This window comes from Macrobrachium rosenbergii, chromosome 3 (genome assembly GCF_040412425.1).
Source record: "Macrobrachium rosenbergii isolate ZJJX-2024 chromosome 3, ASM4041242v1, whole genome shotgun sequence".
NCBI classification, from domain to species: domain Eukaryota; kingdom Metazoa; phylum Arthropoda; class Malacostraca; order Decapoda; family Palaemonidae; genus Macrobrachium; species Macrobrachium rosenbergii.
Genome location: NC_089743.1, coordinates 82272471 through 82292050, shown reverse-complemented (window position 1 = coordinate 82292050; position 19580 = coordinate 82272471). Strand labels below are relative to the sequence as shown.

The window sequence follows — 19580 nt, the reverse complement described above, 5'->3', positions numbered from 1 at the left end:
TACAAAAGAGAGGAATTTTTTTGAATGCTCCCTAACAAAGAGTCATTCGTTTAAAACTTGAGGATGATTTACTCAAGTTTTTTATAAAATGTTAGAAATTTTGATTTTTCCTGAGTAATGCATTAAGTTATCAAGACTATTTTTTAATTATCTAAATGTATTTTCTATGTACACACTCCAGCAATCCGTTTAATGTATATAATTGTAATAGTAACTATAATTCAGTTTTCACTCTTGTGTTTATAATATGACTAATTATCTACTTTGAAAATGTATTTGGGCCTAAAAAGGCTGCTCGTGATTGATTAACTAGGTAGGTGTTTTCAGGAGATCCTAGATAAAAAAATAAACTTAAATGATCCCTGGACGAAATCTACGGGTTTCTATCATGAAGTTATGCTGGGATTTTTGTTTATTTTTGATGTGTCGGTTTTTTTTTCTAATGAAGAAATGGGATACATCCCCTTATTATCTTGTTCATTCAAATACATACACACTCCTGCATTTATTTCATCGTCTTGTCGCCAGCAGTAGGTGTTTTCGGAGCGAATATGTCGATTATCGTTAACAAGTGGGACATGTTAACATTTTCTTGAACGCTTGAAGCAAATAGAAGCTATTCTGACTATCCCTGCTTCCTTCGCGGAAAAATATAAATCACATAGTTGGTTTAGTTGGTTGCAAATCTTTGGTTTGCTGCTGCGTTTTATACCATTTCCTATTTTTATTGCTGATTTTATTCATGGATATATTAGGAAATGACTTGATTTTTTAAGTGGGACTGCAAATTTCTGCTGACGTAAGGTGTCTTTTAGAGAAAAGTGCGCGATTACAAAGGCATGAGGTGACCGGAAAGTGTCTTTTGTTGTGTGTCTTAGAGAAGTACGACAAAGCCTTGTTTCGTATTCTGATGGAAAGCGTAGGTCCCTTTTATACCGTCCGGCGGCATATTCATTCGTTGTTTGTTTGTTGCATTCCCGTAATGGCGCCCTGCTGGCACATGCTTAAGGTGTAAGTACATATTCCCTCTCCATTCTTTACCGTCTTTCTTTTATATCTTTCTGTTTCCGTTCTTAATCCCAGCTTCTCTTTAATGCTTCTTTAGCTGGATGCGATCGAGTTTGTTAAACGAAGATTGTTCGTTATTTTCTCCGGTACCACTTGGTCAGTTTCATCCAGATTTGACACAGAATCGTCGGATAAATAGGAATTCAAGTTCGTACAGAATGGGGCCACGCTCCTTCAAAGGGGATACGCTTAAGAAACAGTGAAAGTAAGGTGGGATCATAAAAAAACTGGACAAAAAGTGACAAAATCTATCTGAAAGCTTCAGTCTGTAATGTAGATTCAAGTTTGTTCGAACCATGTGCCTTGAGCCTTGTAAGGTTAATATGCAGTTATTCTTGTATAGTTTAAATGTTTTCAAATAAAATAAAACATTTCTATTAACGAAAGAGGCTACAGCTGGAAAGGCGTGTCATGTTGATGATTAAACATTTTAATTTTTAACTTGAATATTTTATATATATATATATATATATATATATATATATATATATATATATATATATATATATATATATATATATATATATATATATAGGCAGATATACTGTCACATATGTTTTAAATTACTATATCAAAGATGGCCACTCCTGTGTCAGAATAAAATCCCACCGGATATATTGCAGCATTTGCTATGTTTGTTTTTTGGCTTAATATAATACACTAAGATACTGAACTATGATTAATGATATATTGTAGATTGTTACACGCGTTCACTGATTCATGGGTTGTAGAAGTTCGGAACCAGTATTCACCCAAGTCCACAAGTTAATTTATTTAGAGGGAAAATGAGTATGATAATAGGCGTCATGTAAATTTCCATTTAGTCCAGAGCCCTTAGAAAATATGTAACCTAATATATATGTGCAAGCGAAGTAACTTCGTTCGGGGTTGGTATTATATTTTAAAGCTTGTGATGGAAGACCTCTTTTAAATGAAGAGTTATTCACAGATTTCAAACATTTTCCAACACAGAAACGTATCTATGCTCTCTCTCTCTCTCTCTCTCTCTCTCTCTCTCTCTCTCTCTCTCTCTCTCTCTCTCTCTATCTATATATATATGTATATATATATATATATATGTATGTATATATATATATATATATATATATATGCATGTATGTATGTATGTATGTATGTATGTATGTATGTATGTATGTATATTTGTTATCTCCCAGCATTAAACTGATTCTCAAAAATGGTTGTAGTTTCAGAGAAAAATGACAGAGGGTGGCGTCCCGTTCATACATGTAAGTCATGGAAGAATTCCTTACGTAGAAAAATCCCATAAAATCAACTACATCAGACACCTACACGGAATGCTCACTAGCAGCTCATTGGACCCCTTACACACACACACACTCTCTCTGCACATCGATCTTCACCTTCCATGCACTCGTCCTATTTCTGGATATTTAGGCTCTTCCTTTCCATTACCTCTCTCACGTTATCTTTCAAGAGCTTTATTTGGCTTCCTCTCCTCCTCAAACTTCCGAATTATCCACTCTTTTCTTTTTACCAGCAATTCGTCTTCCATTTGTTCAGCATGACCCAAAACAATCTCAGAACATTCAGCATGGCCCAAAACAATCTCAGAACACTCCAAGCATCCTTTCACCTACGTTAGCCATTTTACTACCACTATTACTGTTACTGTTTATCTCCACATTTCTTGCCCTTTCAGTTCTTGTCCTACCACATAGACTATGCAAAGAGTTCATCTTTACAATTTTAACCTTTTTTTCTCTCTCTGTCATTCAGCAGCCTTACTTCCCTTCCATAAAAGAGATTGCCAACAGCTTCCTTCATAGACGCTCCAAGTCTTTCTCTGTGTTTTAGATGCACCTTGGTTGGCACCTTCCTTGCTTCACCTACAAATCAGACACTTCTATTCATTGCTCAATCTCCTGGGTGCCATTTACCCTCATAAACTTACTAGTATCACATTTAATCTCAGCTCTCTCCTCTTGCAAACAGTATCAAAATTTACTAATATCACATTTAATCTCACCTCTCTCCTCTTGCAAACAGTATAAAAATTTACCAATATCACATTTAATCTCAGCTCTCCCCTCTTGAAAACAGTATCAAAACTTACTATCACATTTAATCTCAGCTCTCTCCTCTTGCAAAAAGTATAGAAATTTACTAATATCAGATTTAATCTCAGCTCTCTCCTCTTGCAAACAGTATAGAAATTTACTAATATCACATTTAATCTCAGCTCTCCCCTCTTGCAAACAGTATCAAAATTTACTAATATCACATTTAACCAAAGCTCTCTCCTCTTGCAAACAGTATCAATATTGTTCATTTGTATCTGCATTTTCCCTGCACTATCACCAGTCAGTACTTATTTTCTCATTGTCTTATTCCACGTCTTTGAAACAACATCTAATGTCCTTTACCTGACTCCTCGTATCACTTCGTACTTAACGGTGGTCAGCAGCATTGCAGGCGTAATACACAGTCGTCTCAGACCCATTTTTACACCAAACCAGTTAGGGTGCGTCCGCACTGCGGTAAACTTGTAAACATACGTAGGCATACGTATAACAAACAGGTTGACAACAAGTTAACTGCCGTACGTGGAGAACGAATCTGTAGCTAATGCTGGATAATCTTGTGAAGTACTAGGTAGAACTACCAATGAATCGTTTAACTTGTATTCACCTTGTTTATGATGGGTATGCGATAAGTTAGCCACGTGTGTTTTATTGCAGTACGGACGCACCTTGCTCTCCTATGCATATTTTCTAATCCTATTGGTATCTGTCATAAAGGCTTTTAATCGCTCTGAACAACATACATTCCATACCAGGGTTATCATCTTTTTTTTTTTGAGACGAACACCCAGTGGTTTTTTGGGTAATTTAAGAGCAAGAACGTAATTTTGGAATTTCCAAAGAAGTCTTGTTACTTGCATTTAAGTTTCTCGAATGACACTTGCACAACTCGGATATTTATTAAGAAGTTAGACGCTCACCTGACTTAAACATTTTATAAAGATACATAGTGTCATTGACAGGTTATCGGTTTGAATTGTTTGAATAAAAAATCAATGCATTTTTATAAAAAATATTCACGTAGAAAATCCTTCCAGATTCATATGAACATTTATATTACAAGTCTCGTTACTGTTCAGTACGGATTTTTGCATCGTAAAGTAATATGCCTCGTATAACGTTAAGGATATTGTGATTTTTATTTTTAAAAATAATAAAGATGCAACTTTATATTCAAAATGCATTTGCAGTTAATAATGAGAATGAATAGGAAACTATAACGAAGAACAAACAGCGGGTTGGAGTAGCAATTTGACAAGAATGCTACGTATTTTCCATCCTTTTTCATATTGCAAAAAATCCCTTAAATTTATTAAAATAGAACAAAATACAATCTTCATAGTAGAGATATATAGTTTTAACTTGTTTTAAAAAAGGATTGTAAGTGAAGATTGCCGACGGAACTTCATTAATATGGTATATGCTGTACTGTAGACCAGTTAAACATTGCACAGCTGTAATAAAAAGCTAACACCAGGAGAACACTGACATTTGATTCTAATGATGTTTTTATTTCAGCAATCGTTTTCGATAGCATAATAAAAGTCTAACATCGCAAGCTTTATACCAGCTGTTGTTTTTCAAAGAGAATTTGTAAAAATGGGTATTATTGTTTTAGTGTTTTTTTGATAATATTTCCAGGACACCTTATTGTTCTAATCTCATTTTCTGATACCTCCTTCAGTGAGAGAGGAGAGTTGACGTAAATTCGTAATAATCATCCTTTTTGAAGAAGTACTGAAATCTGCTCGGATTGAAATCTGCTCAACCTAGCTACTGACAATCATAGGGTTCGTAGATTCGATTGTCAAGTCATGCGTTGAGTGTCGTTTGCTGTTTGATCGACCGATGGTTCTGACAGTTAAAGTCGGTTTCAGTATCAGTTCTTTTTCGGTTTCTAGATTGTAAGGGAAGCAAAATTTAATGCTAATTTCTTAAATGTGATGAAATATTTTTTTTACAATTCTGAAGATTGTCGCCACCAAACGGGATGCTATGCGCTTGCTTCATAACTCCGTTTTCTATTGCATTACTGGAATTCGAAAACAAAATATTTTCTTACTGAAATTTTGTCCAAATAAACAAAAATACCTCCGTTTTGAAAATACTTTCCCACCCTAAACCCTTCCCATCCTCTTTTATCTTCTGTCTCTCCCTCTTCCCTTCCCATTCCCTCTCCCCACTCCCATAATGCATCTTTTGTTGTTAGATCAAGCCAGCCCTTGTGCAGACACGGGCCCTTGCTCCTAGGGTATTCCGTTACAAAAAGTTGGCAATCATGTATCGAAGATTATATATATGCATATATATATATATATATATATATATATATATATATATATATATATATATTTATTTATAAATATATATTTATTAAATATATATTTATAAATTATATATATATATATATTATAATAAATATATATATATATATATTATATATATATATATATATATATATATATATATATATATATATATATATATATATATATATATATACGCCAAGTCGTTTTCGTAGGCTTTCAATCATGTCACTTGAATCAAATCAACTAACAACTATATGATATATACGCAGCGATTCCCTGTCAGTTACTGGACACTGATAAACGTCATCTTGGACAACCTGAATCTTTTATATTAAGAGCATCAGTTATCCTCGTGGACTCCAGCGGTGTAATGTGATAAAAGTCACAAATTAGTGGAAATTAGGCATATAAACTTTTGATTTTTAATTTTATTCCGAGTTGTTTACTAAATATGTAACTTCCATAATAATTATTTTGGTATCGTGTACGTACAAGTAGTACAATAAAACACTTTTATTTGACAGTTTTAAGTTAATAACACAATTTTTAGAAAACATTTGAAACCACTGATTGTGCAGTTCGTGAATAAATGTGTACAAGCGTTTGGCAAAAGAATTAAAAAAAAACATTTACTACTGCCGTACACTTGAACATATAAATTAGCTGTACACTCTAAGAATACGTTATTGAAAACAATCCGTAGTTTTTCTGTTATTTTATGATACAGAAGAACATCACAGTCCATACCATACATTGTCAACGTCATTCATATTGTCTCTCTGTCGATTATACTATTATTGATACTCTTTCTGTGTATTTTTTTTTTTTACCAAATCCCTTTTTCTCTTTAGAAGGGTACTACTAGAAGGAATTAGCACCATACGCCTTTTCAGTCCTAGTCCGGACACCGTGCCCATGCTAGTCCGCGATTCGAAGTCTTGGAAGTATACATACATACATACATACATACATATATATATATTTATATTATATATATAATGTATATATATATATATATTTAAATGACATATATGTTTATATATATAAATTATATATATATATGTATATATATATATATATATATATATATATATATATATATATATATATATATATATGAAAAATTTGGTTGAAAAAAATACCATTTTACAGTATTAACTCCTAGTTTGCTTTCTCATATAAAACTCTTCATTGACATTACTCTTAGATATTTACAGTTAAGTGACATTTAGCAAGAAGCAAAGTTCTCAGTATATTAATAGAATGAAAGTTTTGCCTTCAGATTCTATTCCATGCTATTTGTGTGTTAATGATATTCATATACTCTTAAGGAACATTTTAAATGTAATGACTGGGGATGCTGGGTTAGGATATTAGTAATAAGTCGAACTCATATATATGAAAAGTAAAATGACGACTGCAGAATGATTGTATGAGTAATACCTCAAGTTCATTGACAAAATATTCTGAATGATATAACATCTCACTTGTCCTTTTATATTACAGCCGATTTTGAATACCTGGAATCGTTTGTTGTCAACTCGTTCACTGTAATGCTTTCGGACTCGTTGTAATTAATTTCAAGACGTCCCTTTCCAAATTCTTTGCAACAAGTGCAAAACCTTTATCATTCAGAATGTACTGTTATATTGCGCTCTTATATAGACAAATCTCTCTCTCTCTCTCTCTCTCTCTCTCTCTCTCTCTCTCTCTCTCTCTCTCTCTGCCAGTGCTAACAGTAGTGTAAATATTCACATCAAGGCTATAGTACCGGGTAGACACAGCGGCGGTGACACTGTTATAAATTACAGCCTCAAGGAACGCACCACGTATGGTCGAAAACTGTTATCCTTTACCTCGCGGTTTACGTCCTTACGTGTACTTCTCAATGGGCCGTTCATCCTGAGCGCTGAAAGGAAGAACGAAACAGATGCAAGAGCTTTGCAAGATGCGCCCTTGCGTGTATGTAACGGAAGGGCAATCCCTCCGTTATCTAAACACGAGAGACGCGTCGTTTTGTCGTCTAAGCTGCTGGTTCCTAAGAGGTGGGTATCCCAAAGGGGTTTTCTGTGCATCTTACACGAAACTGAAACTCCAAATCTAATCCCTTTTACTATCCACTCTAAAGCAGACAGGCTTTTTTTTTTTTTTTTTTTTTTGCAGTGGAAGAGTGCGCTAAGGATCTTCCATCCTTTATCTGCCTCGAGTGTTTAGAGGAAAAGAGATTTCAGTCAGCTCCTGATGAGTTGCTTGGATGGAAACTGCCCTTCTTTTTTTTTCATTGCTATTGTCTCTTTTGTACCCCCCCACCCCCGTGAATACCGGATGGGGCCTTACGGGGGTGTGATCGTCAAGCGACCCAATCACAACTGAGAAGAAGGCCTTTAGGGTACCACCATCAAGAGGAGATCTCCCAGATTTGACCTTAGTTGCCAAACTTCTCCAGAGACTGAAATATTTTAAAATTACGAATGACGTCTTTTCTCTCTCTCTCTGATTTTCGCCGCTTCTTTCTCTGAAACTGAATCGTCCCGTTTCGATGTCGCGCATTTTGCATTCGCCCGACGACCAAAACGAAACCTCCTGATGAGCCCCTGGCTGTAGATCAGCTGAGCATCTTCCCCAAATGTTTTTCTTTTTTTCTTTAGGAAGTGATAACTAATCCTCAGGTGTGATTCTCACCTGGGCCAGACGTAGGAGGAGAAGATGGAGGGGATCTCTTTTGCCGTATTTAGTTTCGGCCTGGACGGTGTGAGACGCTCACTCGGCTTGAATACCATCTTGTGGGATATTTGAAATGAAATATAATTGGCAGTGCACCGTCGTCGTCATGAAAAGGCATCTTGATGTTAAATGAATCCCATCGTCAGTGAGCGGCTTAGCGTTGTGCCTTGCTATGGATGACGTCTTCCCGTACGAGAGTTTGGGCACAGGGTATCTCCTGGGCACTGGTTGATAAAGTCCACTATGTTTAGTAGCCAGTGGGCCAAACCAGCATAAGATTTGAGGGAGCATAAAGTGACCCTGTCGTGGTGGTGGAGACCCGCAGCCGCCAGTCTTAAAATCGCTTAGAATTTAAATGGTTTTTAAACAGTTCATAAAATATTTAAATGTCCTTGAGATACGCCCCCAAGAAGCTGGACATGGCCTTTGGCACTGGTGCATATTTACTGTGGTAATATTTTATGATTCCAAAAAATCGTGCGGGCGTCACTGCTAATAACAGGAGGCCGATGTTTACTGTCGCTATTTTCTCTATTACATTTTCCCTTTTCCATGTAGTCATGTCTGTTGTTACAGAGCTGTTATTTATCAAGTGTGTCCTTGTCCGTTCCTGTAGTATGTTAGAAGACGTTCGAGCCTAGTTACCACACCATCATGACGGCTACAAGTGTCATCATGGAATTAACAAGTCCAGCTAAACGCAAGTAAGTAGACGGGGAAATGGTATTGGCGGACATGAAAGTATCAAGATGTTAAAAGAGGCCTCCGTAAGCATTGACACAGGACCAGAAGCTTCCTCTCTGTGCCAATACAATTAGGGCAAATTGCCAATAGCCGTTTTGTTTTCATTTTTATGGAAGTTTGACGTCAAGTGGTGTTGAAGGCGTTACTGGTGACCTGCCATCAAAATTTAGGAATGTGCAGTATATAAATTTGTTACAGATACCAAAGTATGCATGCATTTTAACCTATGGAAATAGGAAAATATTTGCAGCACTATTAGTTAGAAATTGAATGCTAAGTATGTTGAAATGTTTATAAATCTGAAAATAAGTTTTAGTGTGAAGATTTTTCATACTCCAATGGCAATGCCCTAAATTGTCAAAAAAGTTTTGTAATCGTCGGGGCATCATAACTGAAAATGAACACTGGAAATACCATACACACAGATTATAATGTTAAAAACGAATACCAATGGTAATGATATTACAGATAATTCTATAGACATAACAATGACTAGACTCTCCTTTAGTTTTAGTGTTGAATTTAGGACCAGTGCTGATCCTGGTGTGGACTGAACTGAAGAACCGCGTCACATCCATGAAAGAAATGCGCAATGTCATCATCTAGTTGTCTAGAATTCCTTCGTCTACATTTTTTCTCTTACTCTTCCCTCACCTCTCCTCCCATTCTGAGCCTCCTTGTGAGAGTCTGGTAACCTTGGAAGTGCATATTTTCCTTTTGTCTTCCATTCTTTGGTAGGTGGTTCTGTAATACTACTCTCAGGAGAAACGAGAAGTGTTTCTTCCGCAAATTTTGCCATTTTTCTTTCTGGGTTCAGTGCGGCTCGTAAACACTGAATCACTTGGCAATGCGCATCTCATCCTATAAAACTATTAGCGTTGCTCATTATTGTGTTGCATTTGGTCAGGAATCCCAAAGGTATCTAATATTATGTGCAGTAGAATAGAGGCACATGTTTTCTTTTTAATGGAGCATACAGCGAGTTATGTATTATTTATCTCTCTCTCTCTCTCTCTCTCTCTCTCTCTCTCTCTCTCTCTCTCTCTCTCTCTCTCTCTCCCGTAAACTTTTCGGACGGGTAGTCTTGACATGCTGTAAGGGCTCTTGAATTAGAGAATTAGAATTGGTACTTCCCCTGCAGCATGTCGGCTTGCATTTAATTACTACACTCCTCACATATGGCAATATGAACGAGCACGGGACCACCAAACCTTCAAAGGGATTATGATTGCAAGGTATCTTTGAACCCAGAATTGCAGGGTTGTGGATTTTAAGCGTAGGTTGTTACGTTATATAAGATTCCTCTTATCTTGTTTCTTTATCTCTTATTCCCTTTTTAAGATTTTTTTCTTAGCGTTTTCCAGTTTTTTTCAAGAATTTATCCGTAGCACCGGGACTGATTTAACTATTTAACTTTTTTAAAAAAAAAAATATATATATATATATATATATATATATATATATATATATATATATATATATATATATATATTTAAATATGCATAAGAGAAAAACTGAAAATTTTAACGTACTTGCTAGATGCCATGTGCTTTCATTCGTATGCGCGTTTGATTTTTATTTTTTTTATAGAACAAAATGGATCACTTTTGGGAAGAATTAATATTCATCACGGACGTGAGATAGAGAATTTCAACGATTGTTTTGATATCAGAATGGACAGCCAGTCTGTCAGTCAAACATGCTTCGAAATGGCAGTATGCCAGTATCCCATTCAGTGCACTGCAAACATGATCGAATGCTTTCAGCATTTCGAGAGAGGCAGGACACACGGTTTTTGCGTCTCTATAGAAGTGCTTGACTGTTTATTTGTATGTCTTTTCTTGACGACTCTGTTATGTGGTCGTGTGCCGTCGTCGGGAAACCTATATGCATTTCTCTTTTAGTTCTGCAATGATTTGCTTGCTTACTCAGGAAATAAGGCGTTTGATGCATGAGTAATTATTCCTGGTTTATATTGTTTATTGCATGAAATGACCAGATGCCGAAAATTCTTATGGTGGCACAAACACCATTTCGACTTTGCTAACCTGACCTGTTTCCATACCCTCCATCTCTTCGTAATTATCATCATTGCATTTGTGCCGGAGAGCCAAGGAATTCATCTTTCGCTTATACCTCTAGTGTGTGTTCCTGTCTCTGCAAGCACGACTTAGCAATGGGCACGTTTATTTAGTGCTTTCAATTTATATTGCACAGCAGACACGGGGAGAATATTAATAATTTCATTAACTTTGTCTTTTTCTTTTATCCTTTCCCGTCGGCCGATAGGTGTATTCCTCATCCTTTCAGTACGTGATCAATGAAAACTTTCTCTCTGCTTCATAGATTAATGAAAATAGACAACACACACACACACACACACACATGACTCTTTTATAGGTCTTCCCTCGACACTAGCCTTTGTTCTGCATCCTAGAGTCTTTCACATCTACTTTATATACAGTATATATGTATATAATATATATTATATATATACAGTATGTATATATATATATATATATATATATATATATATGTTTATATATATATATATATATATGTGTATATATAATATATATATATATATATATATATATATATATATATATATATATATATATATATATATAAAGTAGATGTAAACACTCTAGGATGCAAGGCAACAGGCTAATTGAATTGTGTCAGGAAGACCTACAAAAAAGTCAATAGAGAGTGTGTATGTGTGTTGTCTATTTTCATTAATTACATATATATGTATATATATATATATATATATATATATATATATGTTATATATATATATATACATATAATATATATATGTAGTCAGTGTTTGCAAATGTCTTTATTTCACTCAGACAAAAAGTAAAAGCATGGACGGTGGAAAACGTTTGGGGGCGAAGTTTGTAAGAGAAGCGGAAATTTTGCGGACCACTCCATGAGCAAGAGCCTGTGCTGGTGTAATGCGAGCTCAACTAAGAAGAGGAGCTGTTTTTATAAGATCATTAATAGTAATTTTCCTTCTGTCTGTACAAAGGTATATAGACTATAGTGAGATCTCTTTACAGATATTTAAATAGATGTAAGTGTGTGTGTTTTGTGTGTGTATGTGTGTGTGTGTGTGTGAGGGAGAAATGGGGGGCGGTGGTAGGGGGTTGACATGTCCTTCCGGTTCGTATAGCAAATGCCGCCTTAATGCTACCTTACCCTGTCGTTCTCTCAACGCTCAAGGCGAAGCTATGTTATTCGATATCGTCTTGCAATTATCATTTAGATCATAAGTTATTTCGCGGTGGAGTTCAAAATAACCCGAAGCGCCTCGAGAAAGGCTAAAAACGATTTATCCCAATTGTCTGCGACATTTTTTACGTTTTGTTCTTTCCCTTTTTTTCATCTTCTTAATTGAGCTAAATTGAACTAAAACGGTTTTATTCCCGTCGTCCATGTCCCTTCTATTTATTACAGATCGTCGCATTGATGTAATTATGACATACTCTTTGAACGTGATAATAGCAGTGTCTCTCCCTCTCTCTCTCCCTCAAACCTCTCGATTTCCTACGGGGGCCAACCACCATGAAACAGTCCAGATATCGGTTTGGAAATTTGATGTCACGTCGGTACTGTACATCAAATTTGTTGCCGGTCAAGGAACGTGTAAAAAATGGAAGATCCCTCATCCATCATTCGACTCCACCGGTATGTTTGCAAAGGAAGAGTTATTTGTCAAGGTTGTGTATTCCTTTCCCCGTCAGAATTATTGCTGTCAAAGTAACCGGTAATTTGAAAGATTGGGGCTTCTCAACGATCGCCTGTCTTCTTTTATCGCCGCCGCCTTACTCGGAAATGAGAAGCTTTGATGCAGACTTTCATCGGGGATATTTTTCTTATTCAAAATCCTATGGGACGGAAATACAAAAGAGTAAGGGAGGGTGTAGAGGTATGACTCACCGTCGGAAGAGATGGTCCCATCCAGTGGCAGTTTTAAAGTTTCAGCTGTCAAAGGAAAACGAATGCAAGGATAGCTTGATTGAGTAATTGATTCATATGTCCGTGTCGACATTGGGTTTCTGTAACAAAGGTCATTAGTCCTGGATAAGGGAGAGTATTCCAAATCTTGGAAGCAGTGTGAAAGTGATAGTCAAACTGAAAAGCATCACAAGTCAAGAAAAGAATATTTTTGAACATCTACGACAAGAACTTCATTCGTATCAGTAAGGAGTTTTATTTTTGGGGATGATCAGGAAAAACTTGGTCATTCTTAGTCTGTCTTTCTAAGGTGGCTGTCAGGCTGAATGAAACTTGCCCTTTTTGTGATATAACGGAAATTTAGTAATCTCTCTCTCTCTCTCTCTCTCACGGAGGAAAATATCTTGAATATTTGACAGCAGATTGACTGATTTCTTTCTATTCTCATTTCTTTAAAAATGACATCTTTATTTTCAGAGGGTGAAGTACTCTCAGTAATTGCAGTGCACCAGTATACGAATGCGTGCTTTTATCCATCTGAATGGTGAAATTGTCTGCATGCAATGTAGCCATTTGAGCAACGGCTGTCCGCAAGCAGTATTTGATCTCTTGCTCCTCTTTTTTTTTTTGCTTTTTTTTATTTAGTTTTTGCACTGTTTTCCTTCCGTTATTGTTGTAATTTTCATTATTACTAATTTACCTTAGAACCGCATGGTAGGATGACCCCATGCTTTCTGTATAATGTGGTTTTGTGCTTTGATTGTTTATATGTAAATGGATTCTCTTCCTTTTTACAGGAAATCCGGCAGCGAAGATCTGGCGAGCCAGGCGGCTGCTAATGCACGGTGAGCATTTTTTTTTTAATTTTATTTTGTTTTTTTTTATCGCGTATTTCCTTGGTTTCTCTTTCGTTTTTCTTTCTCTGTAATTTGAGGGATCAGGAAGAATCGATTTATTTTATCATCCCTTTTCATACTTTTACAGCAAGGACTTAACTATATACCACGACTTCTACAACTGCTCAAGCTTTTTAAGCCACAGGCTCAATTGGTAGCCTCCAAAAGAGGTTACCACTACTACTACTACTACTACTACTACTACTACTACTACTACCACTACCACTACCACTACTACTACTACTCGTTAATGTAACAATTCCCATGACACTCAACACTTGCATCACAAACTGTACACTGCTTAAGTAGTGCTTTTAGCAAGATGTCCTCGTTGTGCTGTCAACTCAGTAAGTGTTTGCTGTTATTCAAAAATTAATTCTTCAGGTAATGCCGTTGAGAGGCAATTAAAATTGAATTCTTTAGAACGACTTTTGTTGTAGGTCGTGAGTCTGGTCTTTTCAGCAGAATTTAATTTTTGATTTATTGCATTTTGTTTGAGTGCAAGTTTAATTTTCAACATTTAATATAAGTTGCATTGTTTGAGGGTGAGTTATATATATATATAACTTTGTTTAGTTAATTATATATTATATATATATGTATACATATATATATATATATATATATATATATATATATATATATATATATATATATATATATATATATATATATATATATATATATATACTCTCTCTCTCTCATATACCATGTTAGTAGAAACAATGGCACTTACTTTTACCAGTTTACTTCAACCTTATATGAATTGAGTTGAGGGACTTAAATCGCCCAAGATTATCAGAAATGACAGGAGTTCATTCCAAGTTTACATCGTCGAGGGTCTTGGATCTCTTAAGACTTTTGGTTATACGCTCTGATTTCTTCATTCTCTTTAATCTCTGATCTTCGTTTACATACCTCCTCACCTATCCATATTTTTGATTTTAGTTTCAGCCATTCTTGATTACTGTCAATCTCTCCGTGCCTCTGCCATCACCGATCTGGTAGTTTTTTCCTTTTTTATTTGGCATGACTGAAATTTCCCGTTCCATCTGTCAACATTTTTGGCGTTAGCAATGCTTTAGTGTATTTTATGTGTGATACAATATGAAATATGGAATCTCTCTCTTTATGAATTCTTTTCTCTCTTATATTCTCTCTCTCCTGAAAAGTGTTTCCCTTCACCATAGGGTGGACTTAATAACTTTTTATCTATATTTTTTAGTTCTTATTTCCTTGCTTTAATAGCTAGCCCTCTTTAGACAGTACTTCCTTTTTTTTCCCTTGTGCCTTGAAGATTTTGGTAATGTCTTCCTGTCTTCCCTGGCTCATACAGAATTTCCCCTCTCAAGAGGCAGATCAGTCGTACCGTTCAAATTTATAACCTATCCTTGCGTCTATCCTGAGTGAAGCAGTGTCGTTATAGTTTTCGACTAAATTTATGTGAGTTTTCTTGAAGCAGATATACTAAACACTTTTCGACTAATACTTCGTACCCTAACAAACATATTTCACATCATTCGTAACATTTGAATATATATGACTTAACTGCACCCTGCCATTGTTTATAGATTTTTTGCTCAGCAGTTGTAAATGTAGCTAATTCTTACTCTTTTCACGCACCTTGACTGATGATATTAAATGTTCTGAAATTGTTTATCTTGTCAAAGCAGAAAATCGGAGGTTTCGAAGTAACTTCCTCATTCTTGGAGAAAATTAATGATTTTCGAGTAATGACGAGCTTCTTTTCAGCTGCTTCCAATGATCTTTCATCGCCTGAAAAGGTGGTCATAGCAAAGAAAGGTGACTTAACAGAATTTGGCAACTATATAGACATTGCGCTTGCGTCATTCGATATGAAAAAAAATAGGCCATGAAAAATAGATAAAATGCTTAGAGAGGAACAAGTTGGTTACAGAAAAGGAAGGAGCTCTGCAGATCAAATATTTGTGGCTGAGCATTATTACAGCAATATGTTAGGTGAGTGAAAGAATCCTTTCTGGTGGCTTTTGTTGATAATGGGAAGGGAGTAAACTGTGTCCACAAACCAGTGTGTTGGTGGTTTTATATCACCTAGGTATTTTTGTTGAATATATAAATCTAGGTGAGTCCCTCCGCTGAACAAAGCAGATTATAATGTCTTGGAGAGAATCTCGTCAAATTGAATTTAGTTACTTAATGAGTTTGATAATGACAAAAATATTTTGGAGATGGAAGAGATAGTTATAATTGCATGATGATAGAAAGTGGACAGACTTAGGAGTATGATACTGTCTTAGTCTTCAAAGCACCATAAGATTAACAAATCTTGCCTAATTGAATGGGATTGGGACAAAATTATGGATAAAGAATAAATAACACCAGTAGCACCAATGGTAGGTCGTGTCGTAGAACATTTAGAAACATTGTATCATACGGTTCTCGATTAGTTATTGGAAAGGATAAAACAAGCGATGAATAAGGTTTGGGAATCAAGTGGAGGATAAAACTATAAGAAGAATATTAGAATTTAGAGGCCGGGATATTTTGACTTCTCTAGGATAAATTATGGAAGTTCTGTATACGGATATGTTATGATGAAGGGGAGGGGGCATGTCCTTCTCACTTCCCAGTGGAAGAATAGTGCTTTATAATGTCAGTTGGGTTCATTTGGGGACCTGAAGCGATTAAAGACCCAGGCATACTTGGCTGAGAAATGTGAGACGGAAAGCTAGAGGTGAGTGGAGATTTATGGAAGTAAAGGCACAGGAAAGACATAAGAGGCGCAATTTCACAGAGTCCCTTTGCTTTGCAAGGCGTTGGCAGCGATGATAATGATGAACGATAATTTTTTATGCATCTTGTATATAATAACATGACTGACTGATAATACTGTAACGGAGCTTAAGGCTATAACGACCCAATCGTCTCCTCAAGTTAGAAGCTACTTTGATATATGCACATTGTTAGTTCCCATTTGCGCTGTTTTATAGCCTGGAGGTATCTTCGTGTCTATACTATTACTTATGTTATTACTTGTTGCACATGAATACCTCGGTGTGCTGTGTTATGTTTGCTTGCTTGGACGTATCATCTCTTCGTTGGGTGAGTCGGTAGAGCTGCGGACTGGCACTCGCTGGGCCGGAGTTCGAATCCCCGGCCGGCTGATGAAGAGTTAGAGGAATTTATTTCTGGTTAGAAATTCATTTCTCGCTATAATGTGTTGGTTCCCACAATAAGCTGTAGGTCCCGTTGCTAAGCAAACCAGTTGGTTCTTAGCCACGTAAAATAAAGGTCTAATCCTTGGGCCAAATTTAGGAGAGCTGTTAATCAGCTCAGTGGTCTGGTAAAACTAAGGTATACTTAATTTTGCTTGGACGTATGTACAGGTTTAAATGTCCCATCATGTCGAGAAGTGTATAGTGGTTTGATATGAAGCGTGTATAGAGAAATAGTTAAAGAAAGTGTATAGTCTTTGGCTGTGTATGAATATTTTTCTCCGTCAGAGAGAAGCTTCTTAGGTGTAGTTATGTGAACTCTTGGCAGTAACGTCTCATGTTGAATTAGTCGAGCAGTTTTTGTGATCATGTATGTCCCCATACCTTATTTCACCGCAGCTTCTTTTTTCCTACTAATATGGCTGCATAAAAACCACGAGAAGTAGACGCCTTTGCATATTAATCATTGTCATTGTGCCTCGTTGTCTCCTGATAACACGTCTGGTTTCGTCCTTGGAGGGCCAAGGTGAAGCACCTTGGGAAGAGATTCTAGGAATGGTGGTCATTTATTTTTCGGCGGTGGCGGTTTTGTCTTGTCGCTTTGGACTTTGCTTTTCTTATTGTTTTTGTTTCGTACCTCACATCTGGCAGGTTTGCTTTTACAGTTTTTCATTCTTTTTTTTTTCCAGTTTTGTAGTTACCATTTTTCGCCATTTGTTTCTTTTCCTGTGCAATTTATTTATTTATTTTTTTTTTTTTGCCCGTCTTTTCGGTAAGGAAAGGCACCTTTAAACACTTCTAGACATTTTTAGACATTTTTATATCTGATTGGTTTTATCACTCATCATTTATCACACTCTTTTCATAGTTCGTCGTTAGCCTTTCGGATATAACCCCTCCCCTGTATTGATTCCATTTTTGAACCATAATTTTTTCCCCTTTTCTTTTTCTTTCTACTTACCATCATCACAGCCATCATCATCATCATCATCATCATCAACGGCGAAGCGCCGAAAATCTAGGAAGGCACATCACGTAGCCTCCTTATGGGCTGCAACGTCTCAACTTTCCTCATTTCTCACCAGCTCTTCCTAAGTTTTGCACCGCCGTTCGATATTTCTATGTGGGGGTAAAATATCCCTTCTGCCCCCACCTGCTTTCTCTTCCCCCCCTCTCATGGGTACAGGAGAACAGAAGAAAGTGACGGAGGTTTCACATTTCTTTCGTGTTTCTTCGTTGGTGTTTTGCTTTGACCTACGTGGATGTATATGCTCAAACTGTATGCCTTTATGCTATTTGACGTACGTTAGTTGTTTGCTTATTTTTCCTCTCTTTTAGATCCTTTGTTTGTCTGTCTGTCTGTCTAAGTTTGTTCGTTGCTCTGATGCAAGCGAAAACCCAACGCTGGAGTTAAATTCCTTTTTATGAAAATAATTTTCTGAAACATGTTAGAAAGGGTGTTTTTATGTGTTTCTCTCTCACGTTTCGTCTGCCCATGTTTTTATCTGATCATATATTTATTTTTCTGAGGTTACTTTCTCTCAGATTTAATGTTTATGGTTTCATTTATCTAAGTAAGATCCTGTAGATCCTGGAATTAAAAATATTTTTGATTTCCAATATTTCATTTTGTGTTTGGTAAAAACTATTATTAGTAGTACCACCTTTCCGACTACTTAGTATTTAAAACTTTCTCTGAAATCAGAAAGAACTATACGTGAATTCTGCTTATATTTATGGTGAAAGATGCCTTTGACTTATCATTGTCATCCATCATCACTGCCCACAACGTGCGACGAAAGGACCTCGGAAATTTCTCCATTTATCTCTTTCTTTTGTTTTCACTGTTCTGATGGAAACTATCAAATATTGGTATTTAGTTAGAGACAGAAGCTTAGTTAGGTTAGCTTTCTCTGCCACATTCATCTCTCATCTTCTTGCATTCATTTTTTTTTTTCTTCTCTTTACAAATTTTTAGTCTTCCTTTAATTTTTATAATTGTTTAGTTCAACGTTCGTTTTACGTTCACCGCATCTTTACTGATCTTCTTTTTGTCTGTATTCGTATCCGTTAGTTTACGTTTCCGGCGGGTCTAAGTACAGTACACTTTTAACCATTCAGTAATTTTTAACTTCATAAGTAATATAGAACTCATAAACACCTCGCTTTTTTAGTTCCCTGTGAAAGAAAACTATTGTGTCGGCTTTGTCTGTACGAACTTTTTCTGTCCGCACTCTTTCTGACTGCCCTCAGATCTTAAAAACTTCTGAGGCTAGAGGGCTGCAAATTGGTATGGTGATCATCTACCCTGTAATCATCAAACATAGCAAATTGCAGCCTTCTAGCCTCAGTATTTTTTATTTTATTTAAGGTTAAAGTTATTCATGGTCGTGCGTCTGACAACTCCATAGGACAGGCCACCGCCGGGCAATGGCTGAAAGTTTCATGGGCCGCGGCTCATACAGCATTATACGCTGTATAGAAAACTCGATTGCACTGAAGAAACTTCGGCGCATTTTTAACTTGTTTGTAGTTATAATGGTTGTTTAATGTACAGTTAAAAAAGGAAAACTATAATCGTCAAATAGCTTCACAGCGGCACAATATTTGAAT

The 19580-nt window shown here is 36.1% G+C and overlaps 1 protein-coding gene across 1 annotated transcript in view; it reads left to right on the top strand.

The window, feature by feature from the left end:
- Positions 1 to 19580, top strand: part of trh (trachealess) — a 1401459-nt gene that overhangs the window by 519766 nt on the left and 862113 nt on the right. The window contains 1 exon segment of the mRNA XM_067083537.1: positions 13672 to 13719. Coding sequence (XP_066939638.1) covers positions 13672 to 13719 — 48 coding nt within the window.